General features: G+C 43.1%; 1 protein-coding gene across 1 annotated transcript in view; it reads left to right on the top strand.

Moving 5' to 3' along the window:
- Positions 1-12,363, top strand: part of GNPAT (glyceronephosphate O-acyltransferase) — a 37,147-nt gene that overhangs the window by 14,977 nt on the left and 9,807 nt on the right. Inside the window, exons 3-9 of the mRNA XM_005699006.3 lie at positions 2,273-2,449; positions 4,356-4,485; positions 8,260-8,387; positions 8,700-8,775; positions 9,048-9,199; positions 9,318-9,448; positions 10,865-11,088. Coding sequence (XP_005699063.2) covers positions 2,273-2,449; positions 4,356-4,485; positions 8,260-8,387; positions 8,700-8,775; positions 9,048-9,199; positions 9,318-9,448; positions 10,865-11,088 — 1,018 coding nt within the window. The remainder of the gene's footprint in view (positions 1-2,272; positions 2,450-4,355; positions 4,486-8,259; positions 8,388-8,699; positions 8,776-9,047; positions 9,200-9,317; positions 9,449-10,864; positions 11,089-12,363) is intronic.

The raw sequence follows: 12,363 nt of genomic DNA, 5'->3' as shown, positions 1-12,363 counted from the left end.
ACAGCCCTATTCCCTGCTGGATATCTAATTTCTGTGTCTCACAAATACCTCAGAATCAGCATATCTGCCTTCTTAACCCCTGCAGTGTCCCTGTCTGCACTCTCTATTGAGAGGATGGCCCTACTGCCCATTCTTTTGCCTGAACCTGAGCGGCACTCTGCCCTTACCCTTGTCTTCAGCACCCATTCTTACCTGTGTTTGGGGCTCTTCTGTCTCTGGTCTGAACTATCTTGATAGTTTTCCAAGTGTAGTCCCTTTCCTAGGCTCATTTCCTGAAATCCGTTCCCACCGAATCCTTGAGTCCTCCTTTTTCCCCTTTTTCTAATTCTGCCTTTCCGTCCTCTCTTCCTAACTAGCCGTTGCCAGGATTACTTGCTTAATCATGTCACCAGTAAGTTTAATCCTCATGTACCGCAGTCTACCTTCCAGACTGCCCAGGCTCTGTGTCAGCGTAGCTCTCTGTTCACGCTTCCAGGTACCGGGCTGCCGTGGGAGGACGGGCAGAGCTGTGCACATCAGTGATCTCCAGACTTGAGACCCCTTCTTACATCAGTCCCTTCCCGTCCCCTAAATCTGCCAAAGCTTAAGCTCTTATTAGGCTCTACCCTCTTGCCATTAGCAAACAATCATGTTTTTACTTTGGAATAATGGAAAGATTAGAAATTATTTTCCTCAAGTTCCTGTTCGTTACCTTCAGGTGTATCTGTATTGCACCCTCTCCGTGTGTGCTTTAGTCTGGGCTCGGTGACAAGGCCTGTGATGAGCACACGCTAATCTCTTGTGAGACTTGTAGCAGAAGCCTCTCCCTGTCTCTGTCTTCAGCCTTTCTTTCTCTGTTGATTCTTCCCTTAATCTGACAACAGGTCCAATGCCACCAAACTTTACACTTAAAAATCGTTAAAATGGTGAATTCCATGTTATCATGTTTTATCATAGTTTTTCCAATGCAGTGATGATGTAAAGGCTTTTCCAGGTTTGGAAACACTTTTGCTGTCTGTTGTCCTCGCTGAGCTCCTCGTTGAGACTTTTCAGTTGCTCGCTCTACGGCCACTGTCTTCACTCTCCCACCTCCTGTTCGCTCAGTCTCCGGCCTGTTTATATTCAGCGTCGGTTCTGTTCTGATCATGTCACTAACCCTTTCTTGCTTCATCACTTTTCTGAGTATAAGGATAACCTCTGAGTAAAATAAGGGAGTACCGGTTAAGAGGAAGCAGTTTATCTTGGTCCCACAGTCTTGGGCCTGTTGAACTGGCTCCTCAAAAGCTCAGATACAGGGACTTGCTGGCGATCCAGTGCTGAAGACTCTGCCATCCAGTGCTGGGGCTACAGTCCCTGGTTGCGGACTTAAGATCCCACATGCCTCACAGCCAAAAACCAGAACATAAAACAAAAGTAATATTGTAACAAATTGATGAAGACTTTGAAAATGGTCCATATTTTTAAAAAAATCTTAAAATGTTAGAGAAAAGCTGAGATATGGAGCTAAGTAGAGGATAGTTATACATTTGTGAAAGTACTAAGTGCCACTGACTTCTTCCCTTTGATGTGGCAGTTTGTGTGTTAAATTCCCCTCAGCTTTTTCAAAAAGTGTAACACCTTCACTGCGTGTGACGGGGAGACTGGGGCTCTCACGTCCCATCCTCATCTCTAAGAGCTTTCTCCTTTAGTAAGAACACATATTATTTATTACATAGAGTTCAATCCTTTTCAAAGTGCTCTTTTAGGGGGGAGTTAAAGGAACAGATTAGGCTTCTTTGAGGACAGAAGCTGTGACTTGTTCGTCTCCAGGCACTTGGCAGTCCCCGCACACAGCCAGCATTTTGTTCTCTGTACAGAAAGATGTGGCATGCCGTATGAATGAAGAGCGTTCCATTGTGAGGTCATGAGTTTCACTGATTATCCTTTGATAGTTCAGAGATTTTTGTACCAGTGACCTGCATATGTGATACAGTGAGTGGTTATTTCAATAGAATCTTATATTTTCCCCTTGTATGTTGTTACCTTGTAATAGCACTAAGCAATTAGATGAAGAGGTACAGTAATCTACTGAAAGTAACTACTCTCAAAGTATATGCTCAGACACTAGATTTTGAGCAGCAACTTAGAGAATTTGGATATAAGCTTAAATCATATCCATTTAAATTAAGAAGAAAATATGCCATTTGTGATTTATATAACATTAGTCCATTTGGAACTGGTCCTGCTGATTTGAGCAAAAAGAATTTGGACTTTTTACTTTTCCCCAGAAATTTATCCCTGCCTTCCCTTTTAGCTTTCCAAGGAATCCCTTCAACCTGTCGAGGTCCTCCGAGAGGAAGCCTGTGAGATCCTGGATGAAATGAGCCACAAGCTGCGTCTAGGAGCCATTCGGTTTTTCGCCTTTGCCCTGAGTAAAATATTTAAACAGATTTTCTCAAAAGTGCGTGTAAATGAAGAAGGGATTCAGAAAGTGAGTATTGCTTGTTAAAAAACAATCTCTTCTTCAACCCCTCACAGTTTCCTCAACTCAGAGGCATCTCAGTGTGCACTGGATGAGCAGCTGCTGGTTATCAAGCGGCGTCCAGCCTGAGCAGAAGGCAGCTCTGCCTCTCTGCTGGGTGTTTCTCCCTCTCCCCTTCAGACCTGCAGGCTTCAGACAAACCGACTTAGTCACTTATGCACAGACTTGACAGACTAAGCTGATGTCAGATGCTCGTGGAGTACTAAGAGAGTTTCTGTACCTGTTTCACTGAAGTTTACAGCATTTTCCTGTGACTCACACACCTTTCTGGCGTGTTTTTCCTATAAAAAAAGACATTCTCTTGTGGTATAATTATCAAAAGAAGCAAATTAACACTGACACAGTGCTGGTAACACAGGTCTTTTCATGCTTCACCAGCTGCCCCAGCTCTGTCACACACAGGCAGGGAAAGTCCTACGTCACACGTCACAGTCAGCGTCCATCTCTCTTTGGAGTCTTTTAATCTAGAACAATCCCTTAGTCTTTGTTTGTGTTTCATGAAACTGCTTTTGAAGGAAACAGACCAGGTGTTTTCTGCTGCCCCTTGCTCTGGATCGGAGCTGTGTCCTCACTCAGGCTAAGGCCGTGTCCTCCGTGTGTCGGCCTGTGAGCGGGTGGCCTCTGTCTGCCGGTCCCTGGTGATGCTCACATTCATCAGTCGCTCTCTGCCGTGTTTCTCCACTGTAGAGTTACTCTCTGTCCCCTTGTAATTAATACACATCTTGGGGAGTGCTTCAGAGTCCTGTTTTTCATCATACTTTGCTCTGTTAGTTTTTATACCCACTGATGATTTTTTCTTGAATGCAGTTATTACTCTTCTGATTGCCAAATGCTGGTTTTTCTAATTCCATCACTCCTGTCTTTTAATACTTTTTTTCTGGAAATAAGAGCTTTCTCTATGATGATTATTTTTTCTATTTATTATTAATACATTTTTAAAAATTTACTTGGAAGCTCTTACCTTCATTGGCCTTCCTGCTCATGCCTTTTAATGCTGTGTTTTTATTCAGTCATCTACTTGGCTTCCAAGTATTTCTCCTTTTCCTCCTATGACTAATTTCCAACTTGCTGACCTACTATTTGGATCTCTGCGGGAGGGTGTTTGGTACAGTGCTAGAGGCAGGGAGTGTTGCTGGCTAGATCCTAACTGACTACAGACTACCTTACCTCAGTTGATTGTGTACTTAGAGTTCAGAAAAACAGACGGTATGTGGACACACTGGGTATGTTTGAGGTTGCTAACCTGAGAAATGTATTGGGAAGTTCGTTTCATTTGTCCCTACTACTGGGCATCCACTCTCCCTGAGTCTAGTGTATAAATAGAAAAGTACCATTCCTTTTCCTGGTCCTAACAATGTGTAGTTTTTTTTTTTAATCTCTGAGAGAGAATTCTTGCTCTCTCTTCCTACAGTCCACCAGCCAGTCTAGTACAGCAGCTAATTGTTGGCTTCTTAACTCAGACTGACTTCAGATTCATTCCCAGTTCCCAGCGAACATCAGTGGCATGACTATGTCACAACCAAGGAAGCTGAATAGGCTTAAGCCTTATTTACAAATATGTGTGTGATATTAAACAATGCATGTAAAATGCTTAATTGCTGCTCAACTAATATGTGTTAGTGATCGTCACCATGACTATTATTATGATCTGCAAATTTAAAATTTTTAATATTCTTGCATTATTGTGAGATTATTTAGCTAGAACTCAGAAATAAGTTTTGTGTATGGGATCAGAGAGGCAGAAAACCAGTGTTAGTGTTCTCCCTGTAGCACATTCTTCCACTTTCTGATTTAAGATTCAGTTTTAATAAGCGTGAAAGCTGAAAGTGTTCCAAGTGTAACCTTTGTCTTAAAGCTCCAGCGAGCCATCCAGGAGCATCCAGTTGTCCTGCTGCCCAGCCACCGGAGCTACATCGACTTTCTGATGCTGTCTTTCCTTTTGTACAACTATGACTTACCTGTGCCGGTCATAGCGGCAGGAATGGGTACGCTTCGGTCCTCTACTTTCCTTTCTTTTTGTTGTTATAAAAATTAAAGCTTTCACTGGAATGATTTTAACAATTCTAAGGAAGTTGAAGAAAATGATGAAAATATAACAGCCTCTCCTCCTTCCCTCCAATTCCAGGTGTGATCATTGGATTGTGTCCTCTGTATTGTGCTCTACTGGCCTGAACAGACATAAGCAAGCTTGTGTGCACATAGGGCTTTTGGTTGAGGTTGAAAAAGGAGATTAGACTACCCTACTGGGTTTTTTTTTAATTTGAAAGTGCATCAGTGGCCATCTCTATAGGTCAATAAATAGATCTAAACTTTTTTTGAAAAGTAAAAAAAAATTTAAAAATCTAAAGGGACTTCCATGGCGATCTGTTGATTAAGACTTCACATTTCTAATGCAGGCGATGCGGGTTCAGTCCCTGGTCAGGGAACTAAGATCCCACATGCTGTGCAGTGCAGCCATAAAATAAAAAATATTTTAAATCTAAACAAAAAAAATAGGTCTAAACTCTTTTTACTAGTTTTCAATTGTGTTAAAATGCACAAAGCATAAAGTTTGCCATCTTCATCATTTTTCAGTGCACAGTTCAGTGACATAAAGTTCACACTGTTGTACTGCAGTCTATCCACTGAAGTCTTCTCATCTTGCAAAAATGAAATTCTGTCTTCATTTAGCACTTAACCTCTCATTCTATTCTCCCTGCAGCCCCTGGCAGCCACTGTTCTGTTAATGCTTTCTATCTCTGCAAATTTGACTATCCATTACCTTCTGCAAGTGGAAGTACACAACAGCCTACTTCACACAGCATAGTGTCCTCAGGGTTCATCCATATTGTAGTGTCTATCAGAATTTTCTTTTTTTTTTAAGGCTGTATAATACTCCCGTGTATTGTTGTTCAGTTGCTAAGTCGTGTCTGACTCTTTGCAACCCCATGGACTACAGCATGCCAGGCTTCCCTGTCCTTCACTGTCTCCCACTGTTTGTATATACCATATTTTGTTTATTCATTCATCTATCCCTGGATACTTGGGATGCTTCCACTTTGTGGCTGTTGTGAATAGTGCTGCAGTGAGTGTAGATGGATAAATACCTGTTTGATTCTCTGCTTTCAGTTCTTCCAGGTATATACCCAGAAGTAGAATTGCTGGATTGGATGGTAATTTTATTTTTAATTTTTTGAGGAACTGCCATTTTGTTTTCTAAGGAAGACACCGTAGGGTGTTGGCTGCACCCCAACAGTGCATGCAGATTCAATTTCTCCACATTCAACCAACGCTTATTATTTTACGGTTTTTTAGATTTTTTTTGTTTTGTTGTTAATAATAGTCTTCATAATGGGTTTGAAGTGATGTCTCATCATGAGTATTTGTATTTCCGGGCGATTAGTTATGTTAAGCATCTTTTCATATGCTTTTTGGCCAGTTCTGTATCCTCTTCAGAGGAGTATTTTAAGTCCTTTGGATTGTCTGTTTTCTTTGTTGATGAGTTGTAGGAGTTCTTTATATATTCTGTATCAAATATGATTGTAAATATTTTATCCCTTTTCACTCTGTTGATTGTATCCTTTGATGAGTGGAAGTTTTTCATTTTGATTTACAGTCAGTAGTCTGTTGCCACAAGTTCTGTATCCGTGAATTTAACCAGCCACAGATCAAGAATATTTGGAATAAAAACTCCAGAAAGTTCCAAAAAGCAATAATTGAACTTGCCAGTCACAGGAAACTATTTGCATAGCATTTACAGGTGGTGCAGAGGTTAAAGTGTCTACCTGCAATGTGGGAGACCTGGGTTCGATCCCTGGGTCGTCGGGAAGATCCCTTGGAGAAGGAAATGGCAATCCACTCCAGTGTTCTTGCCTGGAGAATCCCATGGACGGAGGAGCTTGGTGGGCTACAGTCCACGGGTCTCAAAAAGAGTCAGACACAACTGAGTGACTTCACTTTTACAGTATACTTACAGCTATTTACAAGCAGTTGTATTAAGAATTATAAGTAATCTGGAGCTGATTTAAAGTGTACAAAGGTGTGCTAGGTTGTATGCAAATACTCTGCCCTTTTATATAAGGGACTTGAGCATCCAAGTGTTTTGGTACCCACAGAGAGTCCCAGAACCAGTCCCCCATGGACTTCTCCCAACCCAAGGACAACTGTAGTCCAATTTGTCTGTTGTTTCTTTTATTTTTTGTGCTTTTGGTCTCATATCTAAGAAATCATTGTCAAATCCAATGTTATAAGGCTGTCCCCCTATATTTTCTTCTAAAAGTTCTGTAGATTGAGGTTTTGTATTTAGGCCCTTGATGTGTTTTGGTTTAATCTTTGTATATGGTGTGACTTTTCTGGAAAGACTCTAACTTCATGTCTAAGGCTTTTATTGCTGCATAATATCCAGCAGTGTATATGTATCATAGTGTAGTAGCTTTGCTGTAACAACTTTTCAGTATATTTTCGTATTAGTGCTTTTATTTCTGTAGAATTGATTCCAAGAAGTAGGATTACCAACGCGAAGAAATTGTTTTTATCTCCCTTATAGGTAGCCAGGAAAGCTGGGATTCAGCCATGTATGCGCATGCTCAGTCATGTCTGACTCTTTGTGACCCCATGGACCGTAGCCCACCAGGCTTCTCTGTCCCTAGGATTCTCCAGACAGAAATACTGGAGGAGTGGTTTGCTATTTCCTTCTCCAGGGGATCTTCCTGACCCAGGGATCAAACCTGGGTCTCCTGCATTGCAGGCAGATTCTTTACCACCTGAGCCACCTGGATTTAATAAACACCGTTGTTAATAAGCCCCGGTGGCTCAGTGGTCAAGAATCTGCCTGCCAAAGGAGGAGACTAAAGAGATATGAGTTTGATCCCTGAGCTGGGATGATCCCCTGGAAGAGGAAATGGCAACCCACTCCAGTATTCTTGCCTGGAAAATTCCGTGGACGGAGGAGTCTGGTGAGCGACAGTCCACGAGGTCGCAAAGAGTCAGGCACAACCGAGTGCTAACAGTAAAATAAAAACTGCCAGGAACCTCAGCACTCTAAAAGTATTTCCATCTATACAGACGAGTGGACAAGTCATTTGAAAATTAGGAAAAAATGAAAAGAACTTTTTAAAAACTGATAGTGAACTCTTTCTTTTCATTGTTGACTTTTCTTTTTCAATCTGTGCTTCTAAAAGAATATCGATATTTTTACCTGATGGGTTGAAAGGAAAGGAGAGAGTGAGCTAGTTTGGCCTCCCCGCCCAGAGCATGAAGGATGTGGTGACGTGCCCTCAAGGCCAGGCTTCCCAGGTGGCTCAGTGGGTAAAGAATCTGCCTGTCAGTGCAGGAAGCGCAGGAGATGCCGGCTTGATCCCCTGGAGGAGGGCATGGCGTCCCGCTCCAGTATTCTTTCCTGGAGAATCCCATGGGGAGAGGAGCCTGGCCAGGTGCAGTCTTAAAGAGGGGGACACAAACTACTGAGCACTCACTCACGCCACTGAGGTCAGCAGCAGTGCTGACCAAAACGGTTGGCGCGATGCCACAGTTGAGGCTGCTGCCCCTGTCTCTAGCTGGTCTGGTTGTAGATGCAGAGGTGCATGGGAAGGAGGGTGCGCGAGGTAACCCCCCTACCAGCACCTGCCCACCAAGGCCATTCTTTCCCATAATCCCATTAGATGTTTCTTCTTAAGATGAGGAGTGTCTTACATAGCTAAAACCTATCTTAATAGAATTTGTTTGAGATATTTAGAGGAAGTTGCACTCTGGATAAATATTAACCAGCCTTTCTTTGGTAGACTTCCTGGGAATGAAGATGATCGGTGAGCTGCTGCGGATGTCAGGGGCTTTCTTCATGCGGCGTACCTTTGGCGGCAACAAGCTCTACTGGGCCGTGTTCTCCGAATATGTGAAAACCATGTTACGGGTAAATGCAGATAACTACCCAGTGCTTTCAAGCTGTGCTTTCTTTTCACTGACGTTTGCTGTAAGGTCTTATTTAAATTCTTAACTTCTGAGTGGACCACTTAGCTGTTTCTTTCCCCTCGAGGAATGTACATAACCTCAGCAATCTGTTTACTCTGCGTGGCTCCCTTGTTTAAGTTTCACTGCGAGCAGTGTTTGCTCAGAGGGCTGGGGAGGGAACTCGGGAAAAGGAATCAAAAGAAGCATTTATCACTTTGAGAGTAGGCAACGGGTTTTGTGTTTTGTTTTGTTTGTTTGTGTTTTCTCTTTAAAGAATGGTTATGCTCCTGTTGAATTTTTCCTCGAAGGGACAAGAAGCCGCTCTGCCAAGACATTGACTCCAAAATTTGGTAGGTTCCTTACAGATTGAAGGAAAAATACAAACCCACAGGCTTCAGGTGTGGTGTCATCATAGCTGCTTAATAGAACGTGATACTTGCCTTTTTTTTTTTTTTCCAAGATATTCTTTACCTTGTAAGTGCAGTTTGTTTCTTTATAAGTGCAACAGTCTATATTATATTTATGGGCTTGGTATATAATGTATACTGTTAGTATCTTCCCACACCCTTGTTTGCTCTCCTTTTCAATATGTATGAAAAACTCTTTCTCCCTGTGTTTCTAGGTCTTCTGAATATTGTCATGGAACCATTTTTTAAAAGAGAAGTTTTTGATACCTACCTTGTTCCAATCAGCATCAGTTACGATAGGATATTGGAAGAAACTCTGTATGCATATGAGCTTCTAGGGGTTCCTAAGCCGAAAGAGTCTACAACTGTACGTAAAGCTTGATAGCCAAGCTTAACTTTACTGGAATTTATAGAAAATGCTAGTTTATACGTCAACTAATTTCTGGATTTATTCCTATTTTTCCCCCCTGTTGTGACACTCGTAGGGATTGTTGAAAGCCAGGAGAATCCTCTCTGAGAAGTTTGGAAACATTCATGTGTACTTTGGAGACCCTGTGTCGCTTCGATCTCTGGCCGCTGGGAGGATGGGTCGGAGCCCGTATAACTTGGTTCCCAGGTGCAAGGCCTGTGTTTTCATAACTGACATAGAAACAAAGATGAAAATCTAAAAGTGTAAATTGTAATTCTTGAGTTGACCACTTGCAGAACTGAAACTTGCTTTTCTGAGATGATACCCTGGAGAAGAGAAAGCTTCAATTAATGTGTCTTCTAGACAGTTAGCTGCAGTGTGTATATGCCAAGCCAGACAGTGCTGAAACAAACACAGGGCCCCATTGCCCACTCTCAAAGTGACAGATGTTTCTTCTGATTCCTTCTCCCCAGCTCCCTCCCCAGTAACCTACAAACTTAAAAGCACAAACAAGAAAAGTGTGTTAACAAGCACATATATGGGAATTGTTGAGCACTTCTGGTAGGCCAGTCAGTATTTCTTTTTTGATCCTGGAAAGGACTGTTTAGTAATAGTGAATGGGAGTGAGTCCCTGCTCTCAAGAAGGTTACAGTTTTATGAGCAAGGAAACAGGTTCTCTCAGGTTGCAGCTATAAACACATGTTTGGCGGGGGGGGCGGGGGGGCGGGGGGGGGGTTGGTTCTTAATGCAGAGAAGTACACCTGCGGGAGTAAAGGAGACAGACTGCCTGCTCAGCCAGGCCTCACGTGGCTGCAGCATCGCTCATGATTTATCTGCAGTGCCAGTGGTCCCACAGCAGCTCCAGCTTCATTAGCTGTCAGAAGCAGATAGTTAGCTTTTTGTAGCCACAAGCTTTCACTCTTTCCGTCTGAAATTGGCCAGTTGTATCCATTAGCAGGGAGTTCTCACTGGCTGCAGCTTTCACATTACTTTGTGGGTTATTATGTGACTGCTGTCAGGTCATACGCATATCCTTGGTCCAACCAGCTGAGTAGGTTCCTGATATCATCCAATGCAGTGTTTAGTGATCCAGGCATGAGGAGTGTGTCAGGTGAGGACCCTGACAACACCGGTCAGGTGCCCTGAAACTTCTCAGAAGGACGGTGTGGCAGTCAGGCCCACTGTACAGCCTGGCAATGCAGACATGAGCAGTTGTCAACAGAACATACACCTATCATAACCTGATCGGTATGTTCTACAAGAGACACATTCAAAATACTATGAACGAGGCAAACAGTCCACTGGAGGAGGCATTAGTTTTCACAAAAGAACTGATCTATCCCATTTACAAAGCACAGAAGTGTTTGTTTGTTTTGGCCTGAAACCAGGGATAATAGAACCCTGTTAGCTTGAGTATTTTTAATCACCTGTCAAGAGCATACTCTCAAGGCAAACAGATACTTTAGTAAAGTGCAGGTATATTTTTTCAGTGTGACCCGAGAGAATTCAGTTGGCATAAAGCATGAGAATGCTCTAGAGGGTCTGTCTTCTCCCATTCTCTTCTCCTCTCACGTTGTCTAAGTGGCAGAACTGTGATTGCTTGTTCTGTATTCTTCCTTTTAGATATATTCCTCTGAAACAGTCGGAGGAGATGCACACCTTTGTCACTGAAGTTGCCTACAGAATGGAGCTTCTCCAAATTCAAAACCTGGTCCTGAGCCCGTGGCCACTAATAGTCGCTGTCCTGCTTCAGAACCGGCCATCCATGGACTTTGATGCCCTGTTGGAAAAAACTTTATGGCTGAAAGGCTTAACCCAGGCCTTTGGGGGGTTTCTTACTTGGCCTGGTATGTATGTGGGACATATGTGGTGAGAATGGTTGCTTTTTTTATTTATTAAATTTGGGAAACTTGTAGCCTAAACATGAAAAAACCCATATAGGACTTTGAGCAAAGCATTGCTCAGAGAAAGAAAGCTAAGTCTGTTTTTATGCTATAGGACATTGACCATAGCTTGTTGATTACTTGAGAATAATTGTCTATATGTCATGTCTCACTGTGCGACTCCAAGTAGATAGAGGACTAGAACACCCTCCTTTGTATCTAGCAGAGTGGGAAATAAATAATGACTCTTTGTACTCCACATATTCTTCCTGCTACACCCACCTCTTTCTGCCACATATTTGCAACCCTTTGCCTTACTGGATTGTAAGGATTAAAGGGCTAGTCTTGCAGAACTGTATACAATTCTCTGATAATAACAGCTTTGAAAACCTAATTGAAGTTGTGACTGCTATGCTCGGAGTTTGGAATATATATGACAGTAGTTAGCTTAAGTTACTTTCAAGCCCTTTGATTGAAAATTGTAGAGACTGCAATTGAAAATGCAGTCTTTCAAGGGGGGCACAACCGATAACATACAGGATCTTAGTTCCCCAACCAAGGATCAAACCTGTGCCCCCGCATTGGAAACGTAGAGTTTTAACCACTGGACCTCTAGGGAGGTCCCAGAATGCTGTCTTTTAAGACCATATAATTATATATAGTCAGATACTTACTGTTCACTCATTAAACCTGGGAAGTACCAGGGGTACAAAGATGAACAAGATGTAAACCCTGTTCTGGATAGAAGGCAGGATGGGTGGTGATGTACAGACTAGTAGTTGGTTGAAATAAAGACAGAGAGCTATGGGCAGACTGCTGAGGGTTACTGAGAGTAATGCTTGGGAAAGGGCGCTCGCTCAGGAAGGTGCAACTTGTGAACCAGCCTTGAAGGGCAGTAGGAGCCCCTCAGGAAGACAGCTGGGGAAGAGCAAGGCCAGTGCAGGGAGCAGGAACAGGCAGTGAGGGGGCGACGGCGCTGGGCGTCTCTTGACCCGCTGGTGACGGGCGTCGATAGAACACTGGCTTTGGGGAAGGCGAGACGGAGGTGGACTGCGGACAAAGGCTGGGTCCCAGAGGCCTGCTGCCTTGGAGTCTGGACTAGAGCTTGACGTCGCAGAATGCAGCCGTGGATTTAGGCAGGGAGGTATGGCGGATTGGCCTTAGGAAGTAGCCGGATTTCAGTTTAAAGATGGACTACCCCAACGGGGAGAGACCGGAGTCAGGGAGACAAGCAGGAAG

Source organism: Capra hircus, chromosome 28 (genome assembly GCF_001704415.2).
Source record: "Capra hircus breed San Clemente chromosome 28, ASM170441v1, whole genome shotgun sequence".
Taxonomy (NCBI): domain Eukaryota; kingdom Metazoa; phylum Chordata; class Mammalia; order Artiodactyla; family Bovidae; genus Capra; species Capra hircus.
Note: the sequence above shows the minus strand (reverse complement) of the source record. Positions and strands in the feature narration are given on the sequence as shown.